Source organism: Papio anubis, chromosome 19, assembly GCF_008728515.1.
Source record: "Papio anubis isolate 15944 chromosome 19, Panubis1.0, whole genome shotgun sequence".
Classification (NCBI taxonomy): Eukaryota; Metazoa; Chordata; class Mammalia; order Primates; family Cercopithecidae; genus Papio; species Papio anubis.
This window is the reverse complement of record NC_044994.1, coordinates 6,445,188-6,463,908: the sequence shown is the minus strand read 5'-3', so window position 1 is coordinate 6,463,908 and position 18,721 is coordinate 6,445,188. Positions and strand designations below refer to the sequence as shown.

At 39.6% G+C, this 18,721-nt stretch overlaps 1 protein-coding gene across 9 annotated transcripts in view; it reads left to right on the top strand.

Moving 5' to 3' along the window:
- ARHGAP28 (Rho GTPase activating protein 28) overlaps window positions 1–18,721 on the top strand; it is a 240,190-nt gene that overhangs the window by 153,343 nt on the left and 68,126 nt on the right. For 6 of the 9 annotated variants that reach the window (XM_017951551.3, XM_017951550.3, XM_017951548.2 and 3 more), the window contains one exon: window positions 5,670–5,887. In XM_017951551.3, coding sequence (XP_017807040.2) covers window positions 5,670–5,887 — 218 coding nt within the window. The other 3 variants (XM_009192407.4, XM_017951554.3, XM_009192406.4) reach the window with 3 other exon arrangements.

The window sequence follows — 18,721 nt, the reverse complement described above, 5'->3', positions numbered from 1 at the left end:
TTTTTGTCTTTTCATGCATCTTGCTTTGTGAAAACTCTTGCCTATTTTTTAAAACTTTTAAAAACTTTTTATTACTGTGTATTCTTGATACAAGTCCTTTGTCAGATATATTTATTGCAGATGTTTTCTTACTGCCTGTGACTTGTCTATTCATATTCTTAATGGGGTCTTTTAATTGGGTTTGCCTCTGTCTTTTCAGTTGTTGCTGGCATATAGAAATACAGTTAATTTTTGTATCTTGACGTTACAAACCATTACCTTCCTAAATTCATTTTCTAGTAGTTGTCTACTAGATTTCTTAGGATTATCTCCATAAGCAAAGAGGTCATTTATGAATAGAGACAGTTTTCCTTTCTGATATTTTGTGCTTTTATTTTTGATCTTGCCTTCTTGTACTGGCTAGGGCTTCTAGTACAAATTGAATAGAAGTGGTGACAGCACATGCATATCCTTGTCATGTTCCCAGTTTTATAGGGAACGGGTTCAGTACTCACCACTAGACATGATGGTAATTGTAAACTTTCTGTAAATGCTCTTTACCAGATAGCTTTCTATTCCTAGTTTTTCTGGCAGTAATGTGAATGGGTGTTAATTATATAATGTGCTTTTCTGGTATGTTGGTTCTTTGAAAACAAATTAATAAAATCTACATCTCCTTTTGTTTATGTTTCTGTGTTTAATTTGCTTTTTTCCTGTGTTCTTAAGATGGAAACCTAGACCATTAATTTTAAATCTTTCGTCTTTTTGAATATGTACAGTTCTTTATAAGCATTGCTATCACTCCATCCCACAAATTTTGATATGTTATATCTTGAAGTCTGCTTCGTCTAATAATTACATAGTCATTCTGGCTTTCTTAGGGTTTATAGGGTTATTCTTTGCAAGATATATCTTTTTTCATCCATTTACTTTCTACCTGTCTGTGTTTTTCTTCACAATTTCTTCATAGTTTCTATGCTTATGTTTCAGCTATATTGCTTTAATTGGTTTTGTTGCTGTTCAGGCATTTTAATATTCATCCATAATTTATCATAGTCTACTTAGATAAATACTATGCGTCTCTATATCAAATATAAGAATCTTGCAGCAGTAGAATTCCATTCTTCTTCCTGCCCGGTGCTTTGTACTATTGTCTTATGTATAGCATCTGCATACGTTGTACATACATCAATGCAATGTTGTCATTTTTGCTTTAAGATGTCATATGTACTTATAGTTTTTAAATTTTGAAATAATCCCAAATGTATAGGGAAGTCACAAGTACAATTTTAAAGACTGCTTGTTTCAGGGACCATTTGAGAGTAACTTGCCATCCTGATGCTCTATCATTCCCAAGTACTTTAGGTATTATATATACATATACACACACCTATATAGAGAGAAAGCCATTCCCTGTATAATCACAGCATACTATTAAAAATAATAAACTGTTTTTAATATATTACTATCATCCAATCCTCAGACTGCTGTCATTTCTATATTACCTTTTATGACAAAAAAAAAAACCCTCTAGTTTAGAATCACTTGTTATGTTTAATTGAAAAACATGTTTCTCTTTCTTCTCTCTCTTTCTCTCTCTCTCTCCTCTTTATAGTCTGGAACAGTTTCTTAGCCTTTCTTTGAATTTTATGACCTTGACACTTGAAAATTATAGGTAATTTTATAGATGCTCCTCTGTATCAGACAATTTGGGTTTGTGTGATGTTTCCCGATGACTTAGACTCAGGTTATACATCTTGGGCAAGTTGTGATATTGTGTTCTCATGGCAGCCTGTCAGGTGGCTCATAATTTTAATTTGTTCTGTCACTGATGATGTCCACTTTAATCAGTTCTTAAGGTGGTATATACATGCAGGTTTCTCCAATGTGAACTTAGTCATTTCGTTTTTGTAGTTACTGTTTTCTTGGAAGGTGCCTTCACACTATATAAACATCCCACTCTACACCAAATCATTTCTTTGTATCAGAATGGACTCCTGGTTTATTTAGTGGGTTTATCTTTTACTGGCATTCATTTCGATGCTCAGATTTCCCCACATTTTATCTGGGAGTCAGTTAGGGAATATATATGGAGACTCCAAGCATCCCATTTAAAAACAGCTGCTGAAAGCTGTTTTTAACTAACCAAGATTACAGATGTTGCATAGAGCAGGGCAAACAGTGGAAGTTATGAGTCAAGTGAACTGTGGGAACTAAAATGAACTCCCTTTAGAGCAGGATAAGGAATACAGCATCTCCAGTAGGGCACTCTGGAAGCTGTTAGTGTTAGAGTGATTTTAAAAAGCAGAATTTTGGCCGGGCGCGGTGGCTCAAGCCTGTAATCCCAGCACTTTGGGAGGCCGAGACGGGCGGATCACGAGGTCAGGAGATCGAGACCATCCTGGCTAACACGGTGAAACCCCGTCTATACTAAAAAATACAAAAACTAGCCGGGTGAGGTGGCGGGCGCCTGTAGTCCCAGCTACTCGGGAGGCTGAGGCCGGAGAATGGCGGGAACCCGGGGGGCGGAGCTTGTAGTGAGCCGAGATCGGGCCACTGCACTCCAGCCTGGGCGACAGAGCGAGACTCCGTCTCAAAAAAAAAAAAAAAAAAAAAAAAAAAAGCAGAATTTTTTTTTCTCTCAAGGAGTTGATAATGTAGTGGAAGAGAAAGTAATTAATGAAATAATATAAATATATTTGGAGGAGAAAACTACTTGAAGGAAGAAGAAACAGCAGTGTTAGGATTGATAGCAGTAGGACATGACCTTATCTGATGGGTGCAGGGAAAAAGAGACTTTCCTGAGAAAAAGATGGTGAAACTGAGATCTGAAAGATGGGTGTCCAGTAATTATGAGGTCAAGTAGAAGGACTGACATGTCCAAAGACCTTGTGACAAAATAGAATGTTGAGCTTTTGAGGAATCCAAAGTAGGCCAGTATTGCCAGAGAACAGGAGAGGAGTATGGTATAAGCGTGTCCAGAAATGTAAGCAGTTTCACATCTTGTTGGCTATGTTAGGGGTTTTCTTAGTCATAGGAGCAGAGAAAAACTGTAGAATTATTTTTGTTCATTTGAAAGGGCTCATTTAGTTATAATATGGATAATAGATTAGAAGAGGATCAAGAATGGCATTGGAGGAACTGTTGGGGGTCTATCACAGCAGTCCACGAGAGAGACGATATAGCTCTGACCTGGGTCATGGCAGAAGATATAAAGGAAGATGGACATTTTGAGCAGTAAGAAGGGGGCAATATGAAAGGGTCTTGGAGATGTGTTGGAGTTGATGTGTGAAAGAGAGGGAGATGTCAAGAATGCCTCCTGGGTTACTCTCTTGCCTAATTACATTGGATGGTGAGTTTTGTTTGTTGAAATATAGAATCCTGAAAGAGACCTAGAATTGGGAGTGAGAAATACGAGTTCAGGTTTGAAAACAGTGAACAAGACATATGAATGACAGAGCCAAGTGGATATTGACCAGGCAGTCAGATGTATGGAATGGGAATTCAAAGGAGTTCTCTGTGTTGAAGTTATACATTTGGCAACTGGTGTGAGCAGCCAACAGGAGTAACACTGATATCTGCCCTGGACATTTCTTACCTGTGGAAAACATACATCCTACTTAGGCTGCAGTTTAAGGACTTAGACCATCCTCACCTCCGATTTATGTCAACTCCAGTCCTACCAAGTACTCTTTCCTCCCACTCTGTCATTACTCCTTACATAGGTGGAGGAGAAAAACACAACTTTTTAAAATTTTAATATTAACATATTAAATATTAAATTGTACATTTTGTCTTCAGAAATTAAAAGCTTATCCATAGCTTAAGGAAGAGCTCCATGTCATAACTCTTAACTTAAAGGGCTTATGATTTAAATTACGGCTGCCAATCATAAATTCACTTTTCATTTTTTGTTAAAGGGACAGCTTACGAAACAAATGAACAATTAAAATAAGATAGCAAATTAAATATTGGCCTAGCTAAGAAGCTGGGCCTGTAAGACACATTCAAGGGTTTGTTTATACACCAGTGATGCAATAATGTAAGCAGAATCCAGTACTCCTAGACTAATGCTTTGGCATGCTGTTTACAAATTAGTCTAATCTGCTCTTTCAACAACGCTCATTTGGGTAATGCCTCCTTAGCACAGTTCCCAGAAACATATATGTAGTAGATTTTCTGTTACAGGACACTGTTATTCTGATTTCCTTATATTTCTATATATTGAGGAATTTTAGGTTTTTGAATTTTCTTCTGAAACAAGGAATTACCATTCAGAATAAGGAGAAAGGTGGGAGAATGAACATCAATTGAATACCGACTTTGTTCCAGATTCTTTGCTACCTGTCATAAATACATTGATTTAAAAAAAATCCTCATAGGCCCCTAATCCTTTTGTTATTATTACTCTCACTGTTGTGTTTTTCTCTAATTTGGTCTTGAGGTCTCTCTCGGGTGAGTGGCTATAAACTAATCCTGCTCTGATGGAGCTACAGGGGATTTGGTCACTGATGTTTGCCTTTCAAAGGATACCTCTTTATCCTGGTGGGTGGCCTAATACCTTCGTGTTCAACCCATGACCGGGTGTCCCTCTCACAGGAATCTCATTTGTACTGGCAGATGCTATAAGAGAGCCCTGACTGGAAATAAGCTAGGTTCAGGTGTGTTGGCCAGGTGAGACACAGAGGAGGCAACTCAGCAAAACACATGAAATAAGAGAAAGGACAGATCTCCGGGAGAAGACGGCAGCTCGTTTCTCAGGGCCAATGGGAAGGGGCAGCTGTCCAGGACACTTGCAATCAACAAGCAGGCAGGGAGCAGGAAAGAGTGAGAGTGAGTGAGGGACCTGGGGACCAGAGCCTCAATTAGGATCCAAGCATTACCCAAGCAGGTTTCCCACCAGGAGTCCTAACTGGCAGGTTTAGAGCAAGCTGGGAGTTGCGCTGTGATGGAGAGGTGGTCACTGCACCGTATCTGCGCAGTTCCTGTAGGGGGTGTGGGTTGGAGGGATGCGTCAGGCAGGTTGTATCCAGCTGTCTCATAGGAAGTCATCACCAAGAGGTGATTGTATCAGGCAGATACCTGGATCTGCTCTGTGGAGGAATTGGGAGGAGTTGGACACCTGGAAACCACATCAAGAGTGACTAAGCCCTGCTTCTGGTATGAGAAAGTTAAGCCCATATTCAAAAGGGATGCAAAACAACGTAAAACTATAGAGGTTCACTATGCTCATTTTGCTGAGAGGACACTGAGGTCTCGAGATATCATAAGACTTAGGAATCAGGCAGTTGGTGAATGGTGGCCCTGGCATTTGAATCTCCATGTGAGTGATTGAAAAACCAATTTGTATTCCATTAAATCATGGTTTTTTTCTATTACAGTTTTACTTTAAATATTCATGTTTTATCACTTTTTGAAATTAGTAGGCCAGATATGACTCACGTTTAACTCTCTAGCAGGAAAATTTACCTTACCAAGTCTGCCAATTACCTTACTGTACTAGAAAATACTTTAAAATTTGACTTATTTAAAAAATACAATGCAGACTTACATTCATTCTTGTAGTTCTTTCCCATAATTACTGTAAAAAAATACAAATATTATTTACCAATACTTCTTATCTGATATTCACATGGCATCCAATCATACAGAAAATATTCTAACCCTCTCTTGGTAATGTTCTTTTACAGAAGGAGAACTTGAAGCAGAATGGCTGCAAGATGTGGGTTTATCAACTCTGATCTCAGGTGATGAAGAGGAAGATGGCAAAGCCTTGCTCTCTACATTGACTCGAACCCAAGCAGCTGCCGTGGAAAAGAGATACAATACCTATACCCAAACCATGAGGAAAAAGAATAAGCAATCTGTCAGGGATGTCAGAGACATTTTTGGAGTCAGGGAATCTCCTGTAAGTAAGAGCTCAAACATGGCTCAAAAAGGTGCTTCGTTTGATTGGGGATGGGGGTAGGTTGGGCCTGGGGTAGAAAAAATATCAGAAACGTCTGGTTGGGTGGTTCCATTCTAACTTTTTGAGAAAACTAAAGCAGACAGCACAGTGCAAATTTTTACAAGTTTGAACTTAAGTGATCATTATCTCCTGTACTGCAGTCTCCCTCAATACTAAACTTATTCCCTTGTTTGTTGAAATCAGAGAGTGACTTCTTTGGCAGTGGAACGAGTCTTTGTGGGTAGAATCCAGGGACCCTTTACTTCAATTTCAGCACTGAATGGAAACTCTGTGGTCGGGCAAAGGAGTCCTAGGGAAGTGGACTTAAGTATTGTACACAAGATCAGGTGGTTTGGTTTGAACGGAAGGTGGGGATGAGAGATCGGGTAGGGTAGCCTTTATGTTCAGATAAATTAAAATGGTCAAAAAATGAAAATACCAGCATTAATTAAGTGGGCAAGAGAATGATTCAGAAAACCATAAGGGAAACATCCCATGTTTTATGATAAATGGCTGGTTGAAGTTCTAGCTTACCCTTAGCAATTTCATGTCCCCAATTTTACATCTAAGGCTATTACTCATGTTTTCCTATGTCTACCTTTGTTTTACTGCTAACTCTGTCTTATAGCTCACTTGTTCATTTATTCATTGCATAATTGCAATGTTACATTACAATAACTGCATCACAGATGCATTATCTGTGCAAGATCCTAGGTTAGGTTCTATGCAGATGGGCTTCTTGAAACATTTTGGATAACTAGTATACAGAAAAAAGGAAATTTGATGTTCAGCTGCAATTAGAGATAAGTTACCTGGGCAAGCTAGTTAATCACTCTGATTTAGGTTTCTTGTCTGATTAATTATAGTATCAGTAATGGCATACATGAAAACTTCAGGGGTATTGAGTAGAAATCATGGTTGAAGGCAGTCTCCAATTTGAATTACTTAAGATTGTCTGTAAATCATATCTTCTTCTAGATAAAGTAATCACATTGGGTAGTTGCCAAGGCAGCTCATATAGGCCCAGTTAACCTTTGCATTTGTGCTAACAGTGTCCTAGAATAGCACTATCCCTTAGAACTTTCTACAGTGATGGAAATGGTCTACTTCTGTCCATTATGGTAGCTCCAGTTACATCTGACTACTAACACTTTAAATGTGGCTAGTGTGAGAAATTGAATTTTTAATTTTTCTTAATCTTAATTGATTTAAATATGAACAGTCGCATGTAGCTTGTAGCTTATGTATTGAATAACATAGTTCTAGAATCTTCTGCCATATATAATGATATAACTTACGGTGAGTGCATTTTGAATTCTGAGCTATTTGGACTTTCAACCTAGTGTAAACCTGTGTCTTTCTGGATGGTGGGATTGTCTACAGCTGTAACTGAGTAAAGGTGACTTCCACAATGTGAGGCAAGGACATTAGCTACAGGTGTCCTGACCAAGATGCCTACTATAGTAAAGGGCTGTCTTGCTGGTTTAAATTCCTTGGGCCTGATGTTTTGGTATTTTTCATCTGACCATCCGTATCAGATGTTCTTATTCAGATATCACTCAGCAGCATCATGGCTTGTGATCACAAACTGGTCCTTCTGTCTAGTGGCACTTAGAGTCCTGTATGCTATGACACTGCAGCAGTACCAAGGGATGATTTTATGGGAAATTGGGATAGACTCCATAACAACAACCAAATAAATGAAGGACAAGTAACATGTCTTGTGGGTTTTGAAAAGGCTGTTATACTTAACAATCTTTTTGAAAGTCTTCAGGGACTTTCTGCTTGAGAAGCAGTAGTCAAATGCTTTGTTTTAGTTGGATTCACATTCACCAACATAATTTTTTTTTTTTTTTTTTTTTTGAGATGGAGTCTCGCTTTGTCGCCCAGGCTGGAGTGCAGTAGCGCAATCTCGGCTCACTGCAAGCTCTGCCTCCTGAGTTCACGCCATTCTCCTGCCTCAGCCTCCTGAGTAACTGGGACTAGAGGTGCCCGCCACCACGCCTGGCTAATTTTGTTTTTGTATTTTTAGTAGAGACGGGGTTTCACCGTGTCAGCCAGGATGGTCTCTATCTCCTGACCTCGTGATCCACCCACCTCGGCCTCCCAAACTGCTGGGATTACAGGCGTGAGCCACCGCGCCCGGCCATAATTTTTTTAGATTAAGAGTTAGTGTAAGTGTCTAAGTCAGCCTCCCCCTTTACATTTTATTTGGTGTTTGAAGAAAGGAAAGAGGAAAGCAAATATGAATTGTACTATTTGTACTAAATCTTTGGGATTTATTGACAAATTTGTTTCAGGATGGTGTATTAGAAAAAGGAAAACTTTGTTTCCTAGGCCGAAGTTCTAATTGATGAATACCTTTCACCTGCGATGACCATTCATGTTCATTTGACTTATGATGTACATTTGACTTGTGATAATCATTCATGTTCATTTGAAATTCATCTTTCAAATGAATTTTCTTTCAAAATACATGAAGAGCAGCTCTCCTTCTTTCCACTTTTAAGCATTCACGTATGGCAAGCTCAGATGTTCTGCTGGGTTCTAGCTGGAGCACTGGGATACCCTTCTGTTCTGGTGGTTTCTTTCTTCCTTTCTTGTATCCACCAAAGTGGATCCCAAAGATATACAGTACCTAGTAGATTCCAGCTGGTGGGAGACTAGAAAAATTGCAAGTGGGTGATTTGCTATTACTGTAAATAAAAAGAGGGCCTGCGCCTGGAAATTCTTCTGAAAACAAAAAATTCCCTTGATTATTTTTCACTTGTCTCCAGGATCATCTTGAGAGGATCCTAAAATCTTTGCATCCATGCTGTCTTTCTCACTTCTATTTCCAGATACTTCAGACTTTGAATTTTGCTTTTCCCTAGGAAACTGCGAAATTAAAAAGGGTTTCTAGGCTCTTCCCAAATCCTCCATTTACTCAGTGCATTACTAGAGAATGCATAACTATTCTCTTCAGATTTCCTAAGACTTTGGACTTCTAGTAATGGAAAAACAGCAAGATAAAGGGTATTTTTTGTGCACCTTCTTCTTTCATTTAGACCCCAAAGGGAAAGATAAAGTACTCAGTTCCTCAAAATGAAATGTCTTTTGCTTCACTGAGACAGGCAAATGGAATAAACTGGTGTCTAACTCCTGGAAAGACCAAAGGAGGGCCTAACAGGGTGCTTTTGTGGTGAGGAGTGAGGAATGGCCCAGGGTTCTTCCTTATGTCTGCCTTCCTCTCTTTCCTTCCAGTCCTGCTACTGAAGCCTCAGGTCTAGAGAGAATTGAGAATGGGGACTAAGGAAGTGGGTGGGCACAGGAGAAAGAAAGACTATATATTCTAGGGAGTCAAAAGGTCTTGTGCTATCTTGGAAAATAGGGCAGTCAGTGAAATGAAATCAGTGTAAGTTTGGCATTGTCTAAGATGCCTAAAAAATTCAGATTGTTCCTTGTCAGAGATGTAAAAAGCTATATAAACCTAGCTTTAAAAAAAATATTTATAATATATAAGGCCTAAGAAACATCTTCACAGATTTTTTTTCCTAAAAAATTCAGCATCTGTTTTTGCAAGAAATTTGGAAGCTTCTAGAGAATGTACCTAAACTTTTTCAGTTTTCTATTTGAATTTGACAACATAAACACCAATTCCTCTGTTCCTCCTCCTGTCCTGTGTCTCTGGGATCCATCGCTTTCTCTCTCTCTCTCTCTGTCTCTCTTTCTCTCTCTCTCTCACTCTCTCCCCCCCCTCTTCCCCCCTGCCCCCACCAATTGTGTGTCCCCCTCCCTATCCCTTCGTTTCCCCCCATCCCTTCTTATTCTTTCTTTGGCATCATTTACCTACATTAATTCAATAATTACCGAAGATTTTCCATTTCACTTTCTTAGTGAAGTCTTATAATCAGTTTCATAAGGAGATTTTGCATTAATCTTAGATGTATAAATTTGACCCAATATACTTATCTAGTAAGGATATAAGTACAAGTAAAATAGATAAGTATAAGATAAATACTTATATCTTTATATTGTATAAAATACTTATAAAGATTTATATTGTATAAAATACTTACAAAGACACAAGTATTTATCTTATACTTATCTATAAATTCAGTAATTTAGAAAATAGATATGTGGATTATATGGTTCTTCTCTTAATTTTTTTCGTATATAGAATCCCATGCTCATGTTCTCACTCATAGGTGGGAACTGAACAATGAGATCACTTGGACTCGGGAAGGGGAACATCACACACCATCACACACCGGGGCCTATCATGGGGAGGGGGGAGGGGGGAGGGATTGCATTGGGAGTTATACCTGATGTAAATGACGAGTTGATGGGTGCTGACGAGTTGATGGGTGCAGCACACCAACATGGCACAAGTATACATATGTAACAAACCTGCACGTTATGCACATGTACCCTAGAACTTAAAGTATAACAACAACAATAATAATAATAATAAAAAGAATCCCATGCTCAAAATCACTTGGCTTCAGAGTTTGTAAGATATGGGTCCATTATCTTTTCTTATGTACCATTGCCGTGGGGAAGTACAATGTCTGCATCAATCCTATTCCTTTACATAACAGATGGGAAAGCCTTTGAATTTTATTTTTATTGCTGGAAACTTGAAATTTCACCAACTTTATCTTTTTAAAAAATTCATCCTGGTCAGTACTAAGTGAGCTCTTACAATCTGAGAACTAGTTCTTTTTTCAGGTTCTACATATTTTCTTCTAGCATTTAAAACAAGTATTTGTTTGTTCATTTTATTTTCTTGATTATCTCCTTCTGAAACTCCTGTTAGATGATTGTTGCACTGTTTGGATTGAACCTCTGTGTCTCTTAAATGTTCTTATATTTTCCAAGCTTATTTTGGCCACAGCTGTTTTAACACTATGCCTTTCATTCCTTAAAAATTTGGCCAGGCATGATGGCTGACACCTGTAATCCCAGCACTTTGGGAGGTTAAGGCAAGAGGATGGCTTGAACTCAGGAGTTTGAGACCAGCCTGGGCAGCATAGCAAGACCATGTCTCTACAAAAGAAAATTTTTTTAATTAGCCAGTTGTGGTGGCACATACCTGCTGTCCCATACCTATTGCTTCAGCTACTCAGGAGGCTGAGGTGGGAGAATCACATGAGCCTGGGAGGTCAAGGCTGCAGTGAGCCATGACTGGGCCACTTAACTCCATCCTGGAAGACAGAATGATAGATTCTGTCTCAAAAAGAAAAAAAAATTTAATGGTCATATTGCTAATTTACTGAAGGCCCTCCCCTTGCCCTGACTTCCCTTTCATTATAGCTAGCATCTGTTCTTGTTTCTTTTTTTTTGGCTCTCAGAAAGCATTTATTAAACTTCATTTTACAACATTTTGAAGCTCCCCCAAACACCGTGGCAAACACCACTCAATTAAATTCTCCCAGTAATCCAGGTGTTAAGACACAAAATTTCTGCTGACCCACCAGACCACAGCTGTCTTTGTAACAGGTTTTTTGAGTCTTCCTGCTATCGTTTGTCACAGCATGGCAAAATCCAAACATTCCCATCACCAAAATACATCCCAACGTTGTAGAACAGTTAAATCTTTCTCAAATACATCACAAACAATAATCCTATATTTCTATGTTTTTATAATACGAAACACTGACTTTGGTCAACAATGAAAAAACATTTACTGAGTTCAATAACAATAGAAGGAGTCCAGGGCATGCCAATCTCATATAAAAGGTGCTCTCACTGATAAAACTGAGAGCCAGTAGGTGATAAATCATTTGCTCAAATACAAAGTCCAACAATATTTTAAAATAAGCCTAAAATCTGAACCTCCTGAAAGGATCTTTTTATTATTATTATTATTATTATTATACTTTAAGTTCTAGGGTACATGTGCATAACGTGTACTTTGTTACATATGCATACTTTGTGCTGGTGTGCTGCACCCATCAACTCGGCCGGGCACCCATCAACCTGCCATTTACATCAGGTATAATTCCCAATGCAATCCCACCCCCTCCCCTCTCCTCATGATAGCCCCGTGTGTGATGTTCCCTCCCAGTCCAAGTGATCTTCATTGTTCAGTTCCCACCTATGAGTGAGAACAACATGCTGTGCTGACGCCCTTGTGATATTTGCTAAGAACATGTTTCACCTGCATCCATGTCCCTACAAAGGACACAAACTCATCTTTTTAAGGCTGCATAGCATTCCATGGTATATAAAGCCACATTTTCTAATCCAGTCTGTCACTGATGGATACAATGACTCTAAGTCTTTGTTATTAGAATAGTGTGCCGCAATAAACACGTGGTGCATGTGTCTTTATGGGCAGCATGATTTATAACTTTGCATATACCCAGTAATGGGGATGGTTGGGTCATATGGTACATCTAGTTCTAGATCTTTGAGGAATCGCCCATACCGTTTTCCATAATGGTTGAACTAGTTTACGCCAATCCCACCAACAGTGTAAAAGTGTTCCTATTTCTCCACATCCTCTCCAGCACCTGTTGTTTCCCTGGACTTTTTTAATGATCGCCATTCTAACTCGGTGTGAGATGGTATCCATTGTGGTTTTGATTTGCATTTCTCTGATGGCCAGTGATGATGAGCATTTTTTCATGTGTCTGCTTGGCTGTATGAATGTCTCTTTGAGAAATGTCTGTTCATATCCTTGCCCACTTTTTGATGGGGTTGCTTGTTTTTTCTTGTAAATTTGTTTGAGTTCTCGTAGGTTCTGGATAGCCCTTTGTCAGATGAGCAGATTGCAAAAAATTTTCTCCCCATTCTGTAGACACGCCTGCCCACCTGGATGGTAGTTTCCTTTTGCTGTGCAGAAGCCTTTAGTTTAATTAGATCCCATTTGTCAATTTTGGCTTTGTTGCCATTGTTTTGGTGTTTTAGACATGAAGTCTTTGCCCATGCCTATGTGCTGAATGGTACTACCTAGGTTTTCTCCTCTAGGGCTTTTATGGTATTAGATCTAACATTTAAGTCTCTAATCCATCTTGAATTAACAATTTTCAGATAAGGAGTAAGGAAAGGATCCAGTTTCAGTTTTTTACTTATGGCTAGCCAATTCTCCCAGCACTATTTATTAAATAGGGAATCCTTTCCCATTTCTTGTTTCTCTGTAGGTTTGTCAAAGATCAGATGGCTGTAGATGTGTGGTATTATTTCTGAGGACTCCTCTATTCTGTTCCATTGGTCTATATCTCTGTTTTGGTACCAGTACCATGCTGTTTTGGTTACTGTAGCCTTGTAGCATAGTTTGGAAGTCAGGTAATGATGCCTCCAGCTTTGTTCTTTTGACTGAGATGTTCTTTTTTGTCTTGGAGATGTGGGCTCTTTCTTTGGTTCCATATGAACTTTTAAAGCAGTTTTTCCAATTCTGTGAAGAAACCTATTGGTAGCTTGATGGGATGGCATTGAATCTATAAATAACCTTGGGCAGTGTATGGGCTTTCAGATATTGATTCTTCCTATCCATGAGCATGGTATGTTCTTCCATTTGTTTGTGTCTCTTTATCACTGAGTAGGTTTGTAGTTCTCCTTTGAAGAGTGGTCCTTTACATCCCTTGTAAGTTGGACTAGGTATTTGATTCTTTGAAGCAATTACAGAATGGAAGTTCATTCATGATTTGGCTCTCTGTTGTCTGTTACTGGTGTATACAAGAATGCTTGTGATTTTTGCACATTAATTTTGTATCCTGAGACTTTGCTTGAAGTTGCTTATCAGCTATGAGATTTTATTGAGACAATGGGGTTTAAATATACAATCATGTCGGCTCGCAAAGAGGGACAATTTGATTCTTATTTTCCTAACTGAATACCCTTTGATTTCTTTCTTCTGCCTGATTGCCCTAGCCAGAACTTCCAACACTATGTTGAATAGGGAGTGGTGAGAGGGCATCCCTGTCTTGCAGCCAGTTTTCAAAGGGAATTTTTCCAGTTTCCTTTTTGCCCATATTCAGTATGATATTGGCTGTGGGTTTGTCATAAATAGCCTTTATTATTTTGAGGTAACGCTCCATCAGTACCTAATTTATTAGTTGAGCGCTTTTTAGTACGAAGGGCTGTTGAATTTTGTCAAAAGCCTTTTCTGCATCTATTGAGATAAACTCATGTGGTCTTTGTCTCTGTTTATATGCTGGATTATGTTTATTGATTTGCGACAAGTTGAACCAGCCTTGCATCCCAGGGATGAAGCCCACTTGATCATGGTGGATGTTTTGATGTGCTGCTGAACTGGGTTTGCCAGTATTTTATTGAGGATTTTGCATCGGCGTTCATCAGGGATATTGTCTAAAATTCTTTTTTGTTGTGTTCTGCCAGGCTTTTGGTATCAGGATGATGTTGGCCTCATAAAATGAGTTAGGAGGATTCTCTTTTCTATTGACGTTAGTTTCAGAAGGAATGGTACCAGCTCCTCCTACCTCTGGTAGAATTCAGCTGTGAATCCATCTGTCCTGACTTTTTGTTGGTAGGCTATTAATTATTGCCCCAATTTCAGAGCCTGCTATTGGTCTATTCAGATTCAGCTTCTTCCTAGTTTAGTCTTGAAGAGTGTAAGTGTCCAGGAAATTATCCATTTCTTTCTAGATTTCTAGTTTATTTCATGTGAGAGGTGTTTATAGTAATTTCTTGATGGTAGTTTGTATTTCTGTGGGTCGGTGGTGATATCTCTTTATCATTTTTTATTAAGTGCCTTATTTGATTCTTCTCTCTTTTCTTTTATTAGTCTCGCTTAGTGGTCTGTCAATTTTGTTGATCTTTTTCAAAACCAACTCCTGGATTCATTTTCGATTTTTGAGGGTTTTGTGTCTCTATCTCCTTCAGTTCTGCTCTGATCTTAGTTATTTCTTTTGCCTTCTGCTAGCTTCGAATGTGTTTGCTCTTGCTTCTCTAGTTCTTTTAACTGTGCTGTTAGAGTGTCAATTTACATCTTTCCTGCTTCAGGGCATTTAGTGCTGTAAATTCTCTGCACACTGCTTAAAATGTCCCAGAGATTCTGGTATGTTGTATCTTTGTTCTCATTGGTTTCAAAGAACATCTTATTTTCTGCCTTCATTTCATATATGTACCCAGTAAATAACTGAGCAGGTTGTTCAGTTTCCATGTAGTTGAGTGGTTTTGGATTGGAGTTTCTTAGTCCTGAGTTCAGTTTGATTGCACTGTGGTCTGAGAGACAGTTTGTTATATTTCTGTTCTTGTACATTTGCTGAGGAGTGCTTTACTTCCAATTATGTACCAATTTGGAATAAGCATGTGGTGCTGAGAAGAATGTATATTCTGTTGATTTGGGGTGAGAGTTCTATAGATGTCTATTAGGTCTGCTTTGCTGCAGAGATGAGTTCAGTTCCTGATATCCTTGTTAGCTTTCTGTCTCGCTGGATCTGTCTAATGTTGACAGTGGAGGTTGAAGTCTCCCATTAGTATTGTAAGGGGAGTCTAAGTCTCTTTGTGTCTCTATGACTTGCTTTATGAATCTGGGTCCTGTATTGGGTGCATATATTTAGGATAGTTAGCTCTTCCTGTTGAATTGATCCCTACCATTATGTAATGGCCTTCTTTTTGTCTCTTTTGATCTTTGATGCTTCTAAAGTCTGTTTTATCAGAGACTAGTATTGCAACCCCTGCTTTTTGTTCTCCATTTGCTTGTAAATCTTCTTCCATCCCTTTATTTTGAGCCTATGTATGTCTCTGCATGTGAGATGGGTCTCCTGAATACAGCAGACTGATGGGTCTTGACTCTTTATCCAGTTTGCCAGTCTGTGTCTTTAATTGGAGCATTAGTCCATTTACATTTAAGGTTAATATTATATGTGTGAACTGATCCTGCCATTATGATATTAACTGGTTATTTTGCTCGTTAGTTGATGCAGTTTCTTCCTTGTTCTCGATGGTCTTTTACATTTTGGCATGTTTTTGCAAATGCCGGTACCGGTTGTTCCTTTCACATGTTTAGTGCTTCCCTTTCAGGGTCTCTTGTAAGGCAGGCCTAGTGGTGACAAATCTCTAAGCATTTGCTATCTGTAAAGGATTTTATTTCTCCTTCACTTATGAACCTTAGTTTGACTGGCGTGAAATTCTGGGTTTAAAATTCTTTTCTTTAAGAATGCTGGAATATTGGCCCCCACTCTCTTCTGGCTTAGGAGTTTCTGCCAACAGATCTGTTGTTGGTCTGATGGGCCTTTGTGGTAACCCGACCCTTTCTCTCTACGTTCTTAAGATTTTTCCTTCATTTCAACTTCTTTGGTGAATCTTGGCAATTATGTGTCTTGGAGTTGCTCTTTTCCTCGAGGAGCATCTTTTGTGGCATTCCTCTGTATTTCTGATTTGACCGTTACCGTTCCCCACTAGGTTGTGTTCTCTGATGATATCCCAGTGTTTTCCAACTTGGTTCCATTTTCCCCAATTTCAGGCACCCCATTCAGACGATTTGCCCTGCATAATCCCATACTCTTGTGGCTTTTGTTCATTTCTTTTTCTTTCTTTTTTTCTTTTTGGTTTCTTCGCTTCATTTCATTCATATTTGATCCTCAATCGCTGATGCTCTTTTCTTCCAGTTGATCGAAGTCGGTTACTGGCGCTTTCTTGTGCATTTGTCACGTGATTTCGTGGTCATTGTTTTCATCTCTTTCATTTCATGATGACCTTCTCTGCATTAATTAATGCATTTCATCAATTCTTCCACTTTTTTTCAAGATTTTGTTTCTTTATGCTTGCACGTGACTCCTCCTTTAGTTCTGAGGTTTGATGGACTGAAGCCTTCTTTCTCATGTCGCCAAAGTCATTCTCCTGGCCCAGTTTGATCCGTTGTTGGCTTATGAGCCGCGCCCTTTGCCGGGGAGAGATGTGCTCTTATTTTTGAATTTCCAGCTTTTCTGCCCAAGCTTTTTCCCCCATCTTTGTGGTTTTATCTGCCTCTGTCTTTGATGATGGTGACATACTGATGGGGTTTTTTGGGTGTAGGTGTCCTTCCTGTTTGATAGTTTTCCTTAACAGCTCTGTGAACCCCCAGCTGTAGGTCTGTTGGAGATTGCTTGAGGTCCACCCCAGACCCCTACTTGCTCTGGTGCCTGGCAGAGGCTGCAGAAGATAGAATATTGCTGAACAGCTTAGGTACCTGTCTGATTCTTTTTGAAGCCTCCTCAGGGGTATACCACCCCTGTGAGGTGTGGGGTGTCAGACTGCCCTGTGGGGATGTCTCCCAGTTAAGGCTACTCAGGGGTCAGGGACCCACTTGAGCAGGCAGTCTGTCCCTTCAGATCTCAACCTGTGTTGGGAGATCCACTGCTCTCTTCAAAGCTGTCAGACAGAGTCGTTTGCGTCTGCAGAGGTTTCTGCAGCTTTTGTTTATCTGTGCTCTGTCCCCAGAGGTGGAGTCTACAGGGACAGGCAGGTTTCCTTGAGCTGCTGTGGGCTCCACCCAGTTCGAGCTTCCCAGCGGCTTTGTTTACCTACTTAAGCCTCAGCAATCGTGGGCGCCCCTCCCCCAGCCTCGCTGCTGCCTTGCGGTTAGATCGTTAGATCGCAGACTGTTGTGCTAGCAATGAGGGAGGCTCCGTGGGCGTGGGACCCTCCCGGCCAGGTGTGGGATATAATCTCCTGGTGTGCCGACTTGCGCAGTATTGGGGTGGGAGTTACCCGATTTTCCAGGTGTTGTGTGTCTCAGTTCCCCTGGCTAGGAAAAGGGATTCCCTTCCCCCTTGCGCTTCCCAGGTGAGGCGATGCCTCGCCCTGCTTCAGCTCTCGCTGGTTGGGCTGCATCAGCTGACCAGCCCCAGTTGTCTGGCACTCCCTAGTGAGATGAACCCAGTACCGCAGTTGAAAATGCAGAAATCACCGGTCTTCTGTGTCGCTCGCGCTGGGAGTTGGAGACTGGAGCTGTTCCTATGTTCTTGTTTCTTGACTGCAGTAGCCTCTCAGCATTCTGAAGGTAATAACTGAATTAAACCTTAAATTTCAAAGTTCTCTTCTTTTCCTTGAATTTTCTGCTTCCTTCAGAGTCATGTGTTTATTTTAGCGTCGTCGTTTTTCTCTTACATTGTTGTTGCTCTGTTGACTTTGATCCTTGGGTGTTGATTTATGTTTATTAAGAAAGGATTAGATTGATTGATTGATCAGTATAGGTAATGAGAGTTGTATGGTCCTCTTTTCTCCCAGAACTCTCCTGTGAATAGGAGTCTGGGCCTTTTTGAATGGTGAAGTTTGTTGACTGTCATCCTTCACTTAAGACACATACATTTTGGATTATGACACCTCTGAATCAAAATATCCCATATACCCCATAAATATGTATACCTACTATGTACCCACAAAAAATAGAAATTAAAAAAATAACAATACAAAACGTTTGACATGTGCCCATTTTACGTTTGTATGAGTCATATTTTCAAGTTTAAAAATTCCATGTTGACAATATAAAAATTTTAAAAATATAAAATATTTTTTAAAAGACACGTACATATGGCATCAATGCCAAAGTCATAGGAGTCCTGTAGAACTGTAATTTCCTTTTCAAGCAAACTGAACTTCTCTTCTTAACTCCTGTCCATATTCTTTTAGAAGGCTCCAAGTGAAATGCAATTCAGCCTCTGTCTACAACCACCACACACTCACTGGGACAGCCGCCGCTGCCACCGAGGCAGGCATCACTCATTACTGAGAGTTAGCTACTACCTGCTCTTCAGTGTCTGGGAGGGAAGGGTCTGCCTAGCCTCTTTGTTCGGAAAAATATTTTGCAGTTACTTTTGTCCTTCTGAGTGTGGGGTGCCTCCCTGATCCTTTTATTTTGGTTCT